This window comes from Leptodactylus fuscus, chromosome 1, assembly GCF_031893055.1.
Source record: "Leptodactylus fuscus isolate aLepFus1 chromosome 1, aLepFus1.hap2, whole genome shotgun sequence".
Taxonomy (NCBI): Eukaryota; Metazoa; Chordata; class Amphibia; order Anura; family Leptodactylidae; genus Leptodactylus; species Leptodactylus fuscus.
The window spans coordinates 190,226,384-190,241,948 of record NC_134265.1 but is presented as its reverse complement, the minus strand read 5'-3'; the positions used below and the strand labels follow the sequence as shown (position 1 = coordinate 190,241,948).

The following is a 15,565-nucleotide window of genomic DNA, read 5'->3' as shown; positions in this document are numbered from 1 at the left end:
ATGATACGACTGTGTCTAATATAGACTAATTAACATCAAGCTAAGAAAGGGTATATAGAGGCACATTTCTCATTCAGCCTTTACTTTGCCATGAGGAAGGGGCTCTGACCCTGAAACGCGTAGGCGGTTAAGGCTTTTTTTTCGTGTAATCTATTGTTCCATGTAAACGAAGAAACGTCTACATGTAAGTGCTGTGTCTTTTTTCTACTATTTTTTCACTGGTTTCTTGTCATTTTGGAATTTTAAATGGTTTAATAAAAGTAATTTTTTAAATCGACACTAGACTGGGTGCTGAATCACTACCTTTTTTTTCGTGGGTCACCATTACTGTCCAGTCTCCCAGTGGTTACAACTCAACAAAATTAAATGTGATAAAACTAAAAGCAACAATAGGGATATACAGAAAAAAGGGGAGACAAATAGAGGGAGTGTTGCTGCCTACTAGGTTTATCGCACATAATGCTAGAGAGTTGTAAGAACTGGAAGACTGGACAGTAGTAGGGGCTATCTATTTGGGTTTCCTCACACCTGCTGCGTAATAGGTGTGTTAATCTGTTTACCATGATGTGATATATAAAATTCATGAATATTAACCATAGTTCTTTCATTCCCCTGATGAGTTTTATGGGCTATAAACAAAACATGCATGTCGGGAATTCTCCTCAACGTGTTAAGTTAGGAAAATATTCCTTGGTTTATAACCACTATATCCGTCATGCTCTAGATTTTTCCTTGAGGTCGAGTGTGTCTAGGGCTACTTTGCTTTAGTATCAGGTTCCAGTCAGGGTCATCTAGGGCGGTGGCTCAGAGATAGGAATTGAGAGCGTAATAGTTGATTGGAATACGGTTAACTAGGGTGAGATTATGACCCTTTCCTTCCACTTCTAGTTTGTCCTCCTGGATTTTTCTTGGATCAACCTCTTTATCTGGACTATCACATTTTGCACAGACTGCTACTTCAAAACATGAAATGGTAAGACATTGTAAATTCTTTGTCTTATGGGTCTAGCGAAACCTGTACCCACTTTGCGGTAAAATCTGCGGTGCGGACACGCCGTGATATCCAAAGCAGGTGCGGTTTTGGAAATTGCAGTATTTCAATTATACCTACAGAAATGCCGGCAGTTTCCCTATAGGTATAATTGAAACAAAGTCCGCACAGGAAACCTCTGCGAACTTTCTGTCTAAAGTGCCGCAAGAAGAACTGTGATGTGTTGCCGCCATGGTTTTTCTCACAGCGCATTTTTGCCCCATGTGGCCCTAGCCTCAAAGGGGATCTCCAGGGAGTGTTTCAATTCTTACCTTCTCATTTGTTCTATTTGCAACTTCAGGGCTCAAATGACTAGAACCAGACCCTGACCCTAATGTCACCCTTCCCTCTTTATTATAATGATGTGTTCAGTCAGCTCCCATTGTACAGTACAGATAACTAGCAATGAACTCAAGAGAGGTGACATAGTAACTCAGGAGCTGATACTGATCATGGGATTGGAACCAACCCAGAACTCATGGTTTGTTGCAAATAGAGTTACAGAAGTAAGTTTTGAAACTCTCTGGAGAACCCCTTTAACCTTGATTCATACCGACATCTCCTGAAAGGAGAGAGAGATCCTGGGGCAGTGATCCGCAATAGCCAGGAGCCTAGTGAAGGCTCCCAAGCCTGTCAATGTTCTTCAGACAAAAGTTTATGATTTTACAATATACTGCAATGTATTAGTATTGCAGTAAATTATACGAGTGATCAGGCTCCTTAATATTTAAGTAGAGAAAAAAAAAAAAAGAAAAAAAGTGTTTTAGAAAAAAAAAAGGTACGTGAAATTATGACAATCTCCCCCTTTTCCTAGATCACATATAATTTTTTTTTTTTAAAGACCAAATATGCCCGAACTTTAAATATATAAAAATAATGATCCCAAACGTGAAACAATCCCTCAAACAGTATAAATAAAAAACGCAACTGCCCTACTAAAAAAAAGATGACAAACACAGCGCTGCACATAAAATTATAAAATAAGCTATGGGTGACAAAATATGGTGCCCCAAGAATTTTATTTTTTCAAGTTTAGAATTTTGGAACAGTATTAACACAACAAAATCTAAAATTTGGTATTGCCGTGATCATAATGACCTGCAGACTATAGCTAACGTCATTTTTGCTAACAGTGAATGGCATAAAAACAAAACCCTTAAGAATGAGGTGCAAGTGCAGGTTTTTTTTCTTCCTAAGGCTACATGGATATAGGCTTAGTTAAATTAAAAAAAATCCCAATGATAGACTCCCTTAAAGATATGATCCCATGGCACACTTTACCAAGATTTTGGAAATGTCCGTCTCAAATTCCCCTCCATTTTCTGTGGGAGACTCTGCCACAAAAACCTCCTCAGTATGAAACCAGCACCAGACGGACCCCGTTATAGTCAATGGGGTCCACGTGTAACTGCTGTTTTGATAGTCTGGCTGCCCGGGCAGTCCAGAACGACAGAGAGCCTGGTGAAGATTTGAACCAGGCCTTACAAAGTTTCGTAAATTCACCTATATTATTTACTAGCAGTTACCCGTGACTTCGTCTGTGGGTTGGCGGTGGCGTTGAACCGCTTATATGTGTTGTCCCCCCATCTCTGCCTCCAGTTCCTTGTCCCCCCCATCTCTTCTCCCTAGTTTCGTATCCCCACATCTCTGCCCCCAGTTTCTTGTCCCCCCACCTCTGCTCCCAGTTTCTTGTTCCCCCATCTCTGCCCCCAGTTTCTTGTTCCCCCATCTCTGCCCCCAGTTTCTTGTCCCCGCAGCTCTGCCCCCAGTTTCTTGTCCCCGCAGCTCTGCCCCGTTTCTTGTCCCCCCATCTCTGCCCCCAGTTTCATGTCCTCCCATCTCTGCCCCCAGTTTCTTGTCCCGCCATCGCTGCCCCCAGTTTCTTGTCCCGCCATCGCTGCCCCCAGTTTCTTGTCCCCGCATCTCTGCCCCCAGTTTCAAGTCCCTCTATCTCTGCCCCCAGTTTCATGTCCCCCGATCTCGGCCCCCAGCTTCATGTCGCCCCATCTCTGCCCCCAGTTTCTTGTCCCGCCATCGCTGCCCCCAGTTTCTTGTCCCGCCATCGCTGCCCCCAGTTTCTTGTCCCCGCATCTCTGCCCCCAGTTTCAAGTCCCTCTATCTCTGCCCCCAGTTTCATGTCCCCCGATCTCGGCCCCCAGCTTCATGTCCCCCCATCTCTGCCCCCAGCTTCATGTCCCTCTCCTACATAGGCTCCAGTGTAGTAGCACTCACCTTGGCCACGCTCCCTCACCGCTGCTTTCTCCGCTCGCTCAGTGCATATAGTTTTCGGGCTGCTGCCTGTGTGTGGCGTCAGGTTGCTATGACGCCGGGCCGCGCTCTGCTGCATCTACGACACACACAGGCAGCAGCGCGCGAACTATGTGCACTGAGCACTGCTCAATCGGCACGCCCACACTCAGCCCCCAACCTATGGTGCCGCAGCCCTGGCTCTATAGCCCACCCACAGCCTGCCATGCACCAATAGGAGGTGCGTGGACAGACCAGCGCTGGCGGAATGTCAGCTTCTACAGCCGAGCCCGGAGGTGTCTTTGGAGGGTCACGGTGGCGATTTGGGGTGAGTGACCCACATTTTAAGTAGCCTACTACCTTTTCCTGGCAAATATGTGTGTGTGAAATTTTCCCAAAATCCATTCAGCCGTTTGGCTGTGATTGAGGAACAAACATCCAAACACACAAACCCACAAACTCACAAACTTTCACCTTTATAATATTAATAGGATAGGATGTCTGAAAAGATGTTTTCTAACTTATTTTATGATTTAAGAAAAGTACTAAGTAGCTCTTTGAAGGGGTTATCCGATTTTTAGTAGAACAGCATGGCTATTAGTAATGTTTATATACTGCGAGCCATGCAGCTCAATTGCTGTACAAACTGTAACAGGAAGAGTAGGTACTGCAATGCTGCTCCATAGACTTCAATGGGACAGCACTAAAATACACACACTCGTCACTACAGTATGTATGCAAGGGAGCACTGCAGCTCCTAGTATGTAAAAGTTTCTGAAAGCTGCACTGACTCAGTACAGGTGATCTGCGGAAGTTCAAGGTGCGAGAGCGTCTGCAACTCTAATACTAATGGCCTACCATAAGGATAAAACAAACTACCTTCTAACGTAACGTGGGAAAATGAATGAAAACAATATTTTCTCCCACAAAATCATTTGCTAACCTCTCCAATGTAAACAATTAGAAACATTACAAGCAAACGCAGCATTCCAAACGGTGAATTTTTTTTTTTTTAATCATGAAGGCCTAAAAGATGGTTCTGAAAAGGTTAAAGGGGTTATCCAAGAATTTACATTAAGGGGGTTTCACACTTGCGCCTTTTGTGATTCCTGTGAAAAGCCACGAAAAACTGCTTGGGGACGGCTTGCCAGCGGTCAGTTTAAGAACCCATTCATTTCAATTGGTTTTTAAAGCAAACCGCCGGTGTCAGTATGGAGCCTCTCCAACGTGAAACTATTTTTTTTTTTTTTTTTTTAACAGACACAAAGTTGGACATGCAGGACTTCAAACGAATGGGTTTTTAAACCGACCACCGGCAAGCCGTCCCCAAGCAGTTGTTCCTGGCTTTTCAGTGCAATCACAAAGGGCATACAGTGGCGCAAGTGTGAATGCCCCTAAGAGCAAAGAACGGAAAAGAATTTAAAAAAAAAAACAAAAAACACTACACTCCACCACGCTAGTTGGATCGCATAATTCTCTGCTTACCAGAGGGGAGTTTTGTTTTACTCTATCCCATTTCATGCTTTTGGCCATGATTATGGAAATCCTGGATAACCTTCTTAAGATGCAATATGAATGCCTTGGAAAATGTCTGACCTGCAGTGTGTGAGCAGTCATTTCCTATGCTGTAATTTTGGTCAGTGTGCTATATAGCACGCAGGATTGGTTTTAGACAAAATGTGGCCCTGAGCAAAATTAAAAGTGGGTCCCCAAATGCTGACATACCAACAAAACAGCATCACATTTGGTCAATTCAGAAGGCAGTGCAGCACTTCAGTGTCACTGCTAGGGAAAAAAAAAAATCACAGGAACAAAACAAAGCTTAAACCATCATACACACACAGTTGTGAAATAATACCAACAACACAATGTATACACAGCCCTGGCATCTCCCTATAGGTAATAGTGTCCCATTAAAAATAATACTCCCTGCTTATTAATAATACCCTCCTATACTTCATAGTGCCTGCTTATTAAAGGGGATTATCTGGTTTCCAACATTGATGGCCTATCCTTAGGATAGGCCATCAATATTAGATCTGCGGGAGTTCAACTCCTGGGGCTTTCGTATATTACCAGTACTGAGCCAGTGCAGTTTGTGGGTATTGTTTACATACCGCAAGCCACGCTGCTCACTTGCTGTACAAACTGTAGCAGCGAGGGTAGGTACTGCAAAGTTGCCCCATAGATTTCAATGCCACAGCGCTGAACTACCTACAATCGCCACTACAGTTTGTGCAGCACAGCTCGCGGTATGTAAACAATACCGTAAAGCACATCGTGTCGGTACGGGTGAACTGTGGGGGTCCAGGTTGTCAGACCGCCACAGAATATTGATGGCTTACCCTAATATGTTAGAAACCGAATAACTTCTTTAATAATAATCCCCCCTTATAAATAATAGTTTCTGCTTATCAATAATAATGTCCCCTTCTAAATTATTCCTGCTTATTGGTAATACCCCTTTATAAATCATAGTCCCAGCTTACTGACGCGACTTTCATGTCCCTTCCATTGAGGGGGTTGATTGGCCGCAGTGGTCATGTGTGGCGGAGACTTCCGGAGCTGACCGTGCTGGGAGGCACCAGAGCACAGGTGAGTTTTTTTTCTTTATTTGTAGAGTTCCATCTTCCTAGGCCAAATTTTAACATTTTTGTTTAGCCTGGACAACCCCTTTAATCCCTTTATTTTGAAGCCTGAATTTGCAGCTTCTTCCCAACTCCTTGGCTCTGGTCAAGAACACTGATAGTACATTATTATCATCGTGTCCTGTATGTTCCAGTTTTCACAGACATTTGCATGTATAGTTTAACAAGTATCTTACAGCAATAAAGTACTACAGCAAAAAGAACGCAATAATGTAATTGCCACAATTTCTACACAAAAATGACAAGGTAATAATTTACATAGGACTGCATGCAAATGCTATTACATTAATTGGATGATAATTATATACTGAATCACAGAGCACAAAGAAGTATTAAATGGCACATTCAGCTCCATCTGTACATGGCAGACGGCTGTGTATATCTTAGGAATGAATGGATCACTGCTGCACAACAGACCTGCAATAAAAGCTCCAACGCAAATATTCATGATATGATGATGTAATGACGGGAGATAGATCCAGACTGCTCGGAGTCAGACAAAGAGGCTGTGACAAAGCTGACACATCCTTCAACACAGTACACAGTCAGTCACATGGACAGCAGCACAATGACGGGGTCTGCATCACTATTTACATGACGTCTTCCTTTATTGTATGAAAAATAATCACCTGGATTCCTTCACATCTTAATATTTCCAATAAGAACTAAATAAGAAAATGAGACCTAAAATAAGAAAGGACAATTACAGAAATGATAAAGCTGATGCTGACCTCAGAAGACCCCTCACTTATTATACTATATGTACCCTAATATACACCCAGTAACTGAATCAATTCATTTACATGCTGGAACAAATCGGATACAAGGGAAAGCAAGTATGGAGAAACCTAGAAATAATCCTGGCGGCTGGGCAGGCAATCTGTGGATGAGTTAAATTGGATTTACACATATGCCGTAGACTTCAGGGCTAATCTGGTAAAATATTCTCACCATTCCCTGTCATAGGAAAGTTCGGCAGAGCCAGCCCTTTACACACAGAAATGTACTGTTATGGTGATATTCCACATTGTTGTAAAGGTTAACTCCTTGGTATTGTCTTAGGATGAATATAAACCTTATACTAGAACTCTATTATACAGAACCACCCTTTCTGAAAGTGGTAAAATGCAGACACATATAACAACTGGAACGTCTCATGGTTCTACAGAAACAAACTTAGAGTACTTTAGAAACCCTATGGGGAGTGAAAGCTGGCCATACACAAGATATGTTTTGGGGCTCATTCACTCAGGGCAAGAGGGGGCGGATTTAGGCGCTGAATCCACATCATAATCCGCCCCCTCACAATAGAGGTCTATGTAGATCACTAGCTTTTTTTTTCCGCGAGTGGCATGTTCCCACTAATGGAAAAAAGAAGCGAGCTGCCTTTTATTCAGGCGGATTCTGCAGCTGATTCAGCCACGGCGTCCGCCTCGCGGCAGCACCCTCCGGACTAGGCCCATTCATTTGAGCCTACTCCTACTTCCCGCGTCACAATCGGGACCATAATGCGCCATACCGCCCTTAGGAGTTTGGAGGACATACATCTAATGCACTACAGAAACAATGGCTGCATTACAATCACCTGAAAGCTGCCTTAGACTCTATACACATTAGTCCAAATGTACAAACATGGCTGCACATTAAAACTGGATGAAATCACACCCCAAGATGGGCATTTCATCTCATGCGCCCTGCTCACCACTTTCTAAGACAGAACAGGGTGGGAATTTAGATGGGCCCTTGGTCCATGAAATTTAATATAACAAACCAGAGTGAGTTATACAAGAAATGCCCGTCCCTGACTGGTCTAGATTTGTGTTCAGGTGCATCAGACCACCCGACTTGCCCCAAAATTATTAAGAGCCTGAAGCCTCTTAACTCTGGTGTGTCTGTGGAGGAATGGATTAAGACTGGCATAGTAAATGCTAGTCTTGATAAACTCCCCACATTGTGCTTATATCTGCAGTAGAGCGTACACTCTCAGTACATACACATCCAATGGAACCTTACGAAGGGCACACGTTGCGGAAAAGCTACTTTTTGTGCACATTTTGCTGCTGGTTTTTTTTTGGGACAAAGCCAGGAATGGATTTAGAAGAAGGGAAAAGCATAAGGGCTTCTGTTATAACTCCTTAGCAGCACACTATTGGCTTTGCCACAAAACTATTGCAACAAAAATAAGCCGTTTTTCAGCAATGTTGGGTCTCAGACCTACAGCGGCATTTATGGCCCTTACACTTCTTCCTTCATGGCGGTCCTCTATATAGGAAAGTGCAGTCTGCTGTGCTCTTCTAAACAATGATATAACCGCTATTGGACACTGTTTCAGCCTCCACCTGCTAGGCAGATACATTAGCTGTGAGCACAGTTGTGGTATGTCCTAAGCTGATCCAGTCAGAACCTCTCTCCATACAGTGATAGTGGCCATATCACACATTCAATGGAGGAGGCCTCTTCACAATGGCTAAGTAAACCCTATGACCTGGGTCGTCCTACAGCCGGCCATACATGGTGCAGCGAACAATGGTGGGGGGTTCATTTCTCACTATTAGGATCATATAGTGTCCATTACTATTGTCTAAGAAGAATAAAGGGAGGGCAAAGCTAAAAGAATAAAAATGTGAAGGGCTGGCAGTGTATATGTAGCCACGTCCCTTCTCACATCTATCAGAATAGCTCCTAGCACATCCCTGGCTATACACTGCCCGGCAGCCACGTATTATCAGCAGTATACAGTGTGTGCAGTATACAGTGTGCGCCCCATAGGGCAGCAGTGACAGCAGCACTCCGCTCACACAGGCCTGGGAGTGCGGGCGGAGGGATGGGGGAAGGGACTAGCCTTCCTCACTTACCCACGTCAACAGACTCTCACACAGATCCACCCGGTCCAGGCTCTCCACGTTTAACATCCTCGATCCGTCCGCTACTCGCCAATAGATCTCCAGCTGTAGAGCGCCAAGAACTGATCACATGTACAGCATGTATGGAGGATGCACTCTATACAATTGTCAGGCCAATGGCACCGGCTAACGGGGCTGAGTGAGGCGCCGCTCCTATCCTACGGGGTCGGTGTTCCCGGTGCTGTCCTCCGGCCGCTCCTTGTCTGGCTATGCTGGGAGGGTTTCTCTGGTGTCCCCCTGCTCCGGGCCCTGGCGCTCTTGCTGGGGGATGGGTGGTCGGTCTCCTCCTCTTCCCCCTGCTCGCAGTGAGTGTCTGTGGGTGATCCTCAGCTGACACCCAGCGCTCACTGCGCACAATCACAGCGGCATCCACCGGATATTTTACACAGCGCGGCCCAAAGCCGGGTCTGTCTCTGGTACAGCGGCTGTGTGCTGGAGGAGGAGGACTCGGCAGCCTGTCCCTGGAGGCAGCAGGGTGCAGATGTTACTGAGCAGCCCCTCCCAGGAGAAGCGGCCCCTGTGCTGAGGTGTCTCCAGTGCCTGCCCATTCATACAGCCAGGGTGACCCCCTCACCTATCTACTGAGCTGTCTGAGGAGAAGAGGTGCCCCAGTCTCCACACTTGTGTATAGCCAGTGCTTAAATTGGGAAAAATACCCCCTCTCCAAAACCCTGGCCGGCCTACGACCCCCCCCCAAATTCCTGCACACACTATTATGCCCCATAGTTGCCCATATGCACAATATTATGCCCCATAGTAGCCCCTAAACAAAGTATTTGCCCCATAGTGGCCCCTGCACACAGTATTATGCCCCATAGTGGCCCCTGCACACAGTATTATGTCCCTTACTGGCCCCTGCACACAGTATTATGCCCCATAGTGGCCCCTGCACACAGTATTATGCCCCATAGTGGCCCCTGCACACAGTATTATGCCCCATAGTGGCCCCTGCACACAGTATTATGCCCCATAGTGGCCCCTGCACACAGTATTATGTCCATTAGTGGCCCCTGCACACAATATTATGCCCCATAGTGGTACCTGCACACAGTATTATGCCCCATAGTGGCCCCTACACAAAATATTATGCCCCATAGTGGCCCCTGCACACACTATTATGCCCCATAGTGGCCCCTACACAAAGTATTGTGGCCCTTGCACATAGTATTGTACCCCATTGTGGACACCCATGAACATTTGTTATACTCTGGGGTCTTTTCAGACCCCAGAGTATAATAATCAGAGACCCAGGGGAGGATACAAACATAAAAAAACCAATGTTACTTACCTCTCCCTGACTCCAGCACACTCCTCGCAGATGTCGGCCATCTTCAATGATGTACGGGACATCACGTGAGCAGGGGCTTGCGTTGCAACGCATAAGGATGCAAGTCCTGGCCCATGGGACGTCTCCAAGTAGACCTGAAGGCTTCTGCAGCCAGGAGAAGTAAGTAAGGCTCCGTTCACACAGTGTTTTTTGGTCAGTAATCCGCCTCAAAATACTCCTCCAAAAAACGCCTCACCATACAGTCCTATGTAAACTCCTTTTTTTTGTTCTAGTGGATTTTCTGCTAGCGGAAAAAAAGAAGCAACATGTCCATTCTTCAGGCATTTTCCGCCTCAAAAATTCAATGCAAGTGAATGGGAGGTGGAAAAAACGCTACCGTTTTTCTGAGGCGTTTTTTGAGGTGTTTTTGACAAAAATCGCCTTAAAAAATGCCAGGCACATTTTCTACCTCCCATTGACTTGCATTGATTTTTTCAGGTGGAAAACGCTTCAAAAAATACTTCAGGAAATGCTTCAGGAATTTTCCTGAGTGGATTTTTCCTGACCAAATTCCTGACCAAAAAACTGTGTGAATGCAGCCTTTAGGGCTAATTCACATGGGGGCAATGTGGCAGATTTTGACAGCAGATTTCCCTTCAAAATATGCCTCCATACAATGGTGGTCTAAGGAGACTGCTAGCTTTCTTTCTTCAGGTGGATTCCGCCTGAGGAAAGCAATAGAAGTGAATGGGAGGCGAAAAATGTGCGTTTACAAAAAAGGTCATGTCACTAAAGTAAAAAAACAAAAAAAAAAAACGCTAGCCCTCTACATAGATCACCATTGTATGGAGGAGGATTTTGAGGCGAAATCCGCTGTCAAAATCTGCCTCCTTATCCCCGTGTGAACTACCCTTAGGGGAGGGGAAAACCACCTGGCATTTTTTGAAGCAGTTTTTACCAAACACTGCTCCAGAATAAGCTCCAAAAAACACCTCAAGGTCAAAAAAAACACTTCCTATTAGATATGTTAAAGGTCTGTTTATTGGAAAACTTAAAAAAAAAGCACTTTGAAAGTCTGAAGCCCCATATTTTGAAAACCTAACGTTTTGCCCATGGTGGAAACACTGCAAATAAAAATGCTGCATTTTACATTACCTGCAAAGTGAATGGTTCAACCCATCCACATATTGCAGAAAAAACCTGCAGCAGAAAAGTTCACATTTTTGCAAATCGCAGCATGTCTGTTATACTTGTGGAAATACCGGCATTACCCAATAGGTTTAATAAGGGCAGAAAGTCCACAGAGGAAAACGCAATAAAAAAAAAAACGTGATGCACTTCCACTGCAGTATTTTCCAATGTTTTTTTTTTTTTTTGCTACATTTGGCTACATGGGGCCTTAAACCCACATTGCAGAAATGCAGTGGGTTTTTTTGTTCCAGATTTTGCTGTGGTTTTTGATCCAAAGCCAGGAATGGGTTGAATGATGAAATCGGCCTTCAGACAGGTGCATTAATATTCATTCATGTGAGTGGGGGTTATTCACATGACCTCTGTTTAGATTCTTAATATAGGTAATACTCTATTTTTTAATAGTTTTCATGGATCTCTCCATGGCTGTGAAAAAGATTTACATTTTTCAGGGACATTTTCAAGATCGGCCTTGTGAATGTAGCTTTAGTGTTTCCGATATATTTCCCATTTCATTTATATCTGCTCCTAGGTTTGGCTCGAAAAACCACAGCAAAGGCTGAGGCCCCACATTGCAGAAACGCAGCCTTTATTTGTTGCAGGTTTTGCTGCGGTTTTTTGAGCCAAAGTCAGGAGTGACTTGAAAAGGAATGGAAAATATAAAGGAAGCTTTTAGAAATTTCCTTTCTGTTAAATCCACTCCAGACTTTGGCTCAAAAAAACGCAGCAAAATTTGCAACAAAAAAATCAGCTTATGCACAATGTGTTAACATATGGCTAAGGTTGGATCACACCATCCTTAAATCTGCTTGAAAGATGTGGAGAGAAAAGTCCTATAACAGGCCATTTTTCTCCACATTTTACGGCCAGAAACACGGTGGACCCCATCATAGTCTATGTGGTCCTTGGGTAACCCCTTTTTTAAGCAGATTAGGTGTCCATTTATTGAGTTCCCAAACGGAAAACGTCATTTCAGTGTGCAATATGTGCCTAGCTTGTATCAGAGATGAACGTTCCAAAAGCTGTTGTGCCCGGGATACCCACCTAACGATTTGTGGAGTGTGTGTCTCTGCTGACACAAGTTGGGTGCGACACTGAAATGGCGTATCTCTGGAAAAATAGCGATTTTCACTTTTCATCATCAGTTGCACAGTCATCTCTGGAAATGAATTAACCTACTGTACAAAATTCCACCAGGAACATGCAATATCACAAAAATATGGTATATTCTACCAAAATGTATATATAACTTACGGTATACCGTATATATACTCGAGTATGAGCCGAATTTTTAAGCACAGTTTTTGTGCTGAAAAAGCCCCCCTCGGCTTATACTCGAGTCAAGTAAAAAATATTTTTATTTTTTTTATGGGGGGGGGGGGGGTCTATGACCAGTCGCAATAGTAATGTATAGAATCTCCCATACAATAGTGGGGAAAAAAAGAAGCTTTGAAAAATATAAGAAAAAAATAAAATAAACAAAAGTTCTAAATCCCTCCTTTCCCTAGAGTACCGTATTTTTCGGACTATAAGACGCACCCAGGTTTTAGAGGAGAAAAATAGGGAAAAAAAATTTTCAGGCAAAAAATGGTAAAATATTTAATATATGGGAGTTGTAGTTTTGGAACAGCTGCAAGGCCACATTGACAGGTGACCCTGCAGCTGTACGGGGATGTATAGGGCGTTTTTTTTGTGGGGCCAGGTGTACTTTTTAGATATACCATTTTGGGGAATGTTTATTGCTTAGATCATCTTTTATTTAATTCAGAGGCAAAACAGAAAGAAAAACCCGGCGGTTTAGCACTTTTGATTTTGACGTTCACTGTACATAAAAATATTAGTAGACCGGGCATTTTCAGACACAGGGATACCTAATGTATATGTTTCACAGTAATGTTATACTTTTATATGTATTCTAGGGAAAGGAGGTGAACTTTTATTTATTTTATTTTTTATTATATTTTTTTTAAGTGTTTTTTTTTTTTTTTTTACTATTTTAATATCCCCCGCCTAGGGGGCTTGAACCTGCAATCATTTGATTGCAAGTCCCATAGACGGCAATACAAGTGTATTGCCGTCTATGGGAGATTCTATACATTACTATCGCGGAGGGTCATAGACCAGCCGCGATAGTAATATATATCTATGACAAGCCTGGGAGCCTTCATTAGGCTCCCGGCTGTCATCGGAACAGGCCGGCTCCTGCGGCCTCGCCGCGCAGGAGCCGACCTGCATCACTAAAGGTATGGGGCTGGTGGGGGGGGCTAACTAACTGCCGGGACCTGCGGAGGAGCAGTGGGTTTGCAGCATGGCCGCGCTACTGTCACCGCTGGTTTTCTTCAGCGGCAGTAGCGCGGCAATCTGCAGGCCCCGGCAGCTAAGACAGTCCCCGGCATCTGCTGTAATAGACCGGCGGATGCCGGGGACTGTCTTAGCTGCCGGGGCCTGCGAATTGCCGCGCTACTGCCGCTAAAGAAAACCAGCGGTGGCAGTAGCGCGGCCATGCTGCAAACCCACATTCAGACTATAAGACGCACCCTCATTTTCCTCCGAAATTTGGGGGGAAAAAAGTGCGTCTTATAGTCCAAAAAATACGGTACATATAAAAGTAGAATATGACTGTGAAACACATACACATTAGGTATCCCTGTGTCTGAAAGTGCCCGGTCTACTGAATATAGGGTAGCTACAGTGCTCCTGTTCCGTCGGGAAGGGGTTAATAGGAGCACTGCAGATACCCTATATTCAGCCAGGCTGAATTCCAAGTGGGGGAAAAAAAAAACAGTCCTCAGGGAAGGGGCAGACAGACAACCAAAACACCCCCTCCCCTTTCCCAGCACCCAGCAACTACTGCACCCAAAAACCATTTTAATTTTTGAAATTTTCCAGTAGTTGCTGCATTCCCCCCCCCCACCTCGGCTTATACTTGAGACAATAAGTTTTCCCAGTTTTTTGTGGTAAAATTGGGGGGGTCGGCTTATACTCGGGTTGGCTTATACTCAAGTATATACGGTACGTGAATATACCAAGGAAATCATACACAAAGCATAATTAGAAGTATAAATATTTTATTAAATAATTTAAACAATAAAAACTATTTCTGGAAATGAAATTAATGCAACACTCAAAGGTTAAAAATGCTCGCTACGCCACATAAATCCCTTGAGGGGTGTAGTTTCCAAAGTGGGGAGATATTTATTCTTATTCAAATTTCTGATAATTTAAGGGTTCCGCAAAAGTGGCATGATGTCTAAAAACTAAACTGTGGGGCCACACAGTGGCTCAGTGGTTAGCACTGCAGCCTTGCAGCGCTGGAGTCCTGGTGTTCAAATCCCACCATGGGCAAAAAACCATCTGCAAGGAGTTAGGTGGGTATCCCGGGCACAACAGCCTTTGGAACGTTCATCTCTGATACAACCCCTAAATTACCAGAAATTTGAATTAGAAGACATATCTCCCCACTTTGGAAACTACACCCCTCAAGGGATTTATGTGGCGTAGCGAGCATTTTTAACCTTTGAGTGTTGCATTAATTTCATTTCCAGAAATAGTTTTTATTGTTTAAATTATTTAATAAAATATTTATACTTTTAATTATGCTTTGTGTATGATTTCCTTGGTATATTCACGTACCGTATATACTCGAGTATAAGCCGACCCGAGTATAAGCCGACCCCCTAATTTTACCACAAAAAACTGGGAAAACTTATTGACTCGAGTATAAGCAGAGGGGGGGAATCCACCATTGCAGATAAAAAGTCTGGTCATGTGCATTACAGCTTAGTAACTCCATGGGGATCATAGTAATAGCAGTTAACCCTATCATGTCCCTCACATTAACCCTCTGTGTGCTTCACATAAGACTTACTGATATGTGAGATATTTGGAGGTAATAATTAGGTATCTTCATAATTAAGGTCCTTCATTAGTACCTTCATGTGTCTCACATATTAGTAACCCTTATATGGGGCAAACAGGGGTTAATATGAGGGACATGATGGGGTAAATGTCACGACCTGAAGACTTGTGTAAAAATTGTGTGTTTTTCTGGTGGGGTTTTGATCCAGTGGTCTGGGGTCATCTGGTGGTTTCCTTGCCATTGGGCCATCTGTTTGGGCATTGAGTATCGGCCTTCAGAATTTACTTGAGGTTCTTTGGATCGAATCTCAGGTGTTGGTTTGTCCCTCCACACTTTACTCTGCCCTGTCCTTCAGTCCTGTTTGCCTGGCACTATCTGGTTATTTGTGAGGTTTGGGTTCCAGTTTGTTTTGTCCCAGTC

At 43.9% G+C, this 15,565-nt stretch overlaps 1 protein-coding gene across 3 annotated transcripts in view; it reads right to left on the bottom strand.

Moving 5' to 3' along the window:
- Nucleotides 1-9,152, bottom strand: part of HOOK3 (hook microtubule tethering protein 3) — a 77,023-nt gene extending 67,871 nt beyond the window's left edge. For all 3 annotated transcript variants that reach the window (XM_075280427.1, XM_075280428.1, XM_075280429.1), the window contains exon 1: nucleotides 8,781-9,152. In XM_075280427.1, coding sequence (XP_075136528.1) covers nucleotides 8,781-8,837 — 57 coding nt within the window. In that variant the 5' untranslated portion in view covers nucleotides 8,838-9,152. The remainder of the gene's footprint in view (nucleotides 1-8,780) is intronic.
- Nucleotides 9,153-15,565: the final 6,413 nt, after the last annotated feature.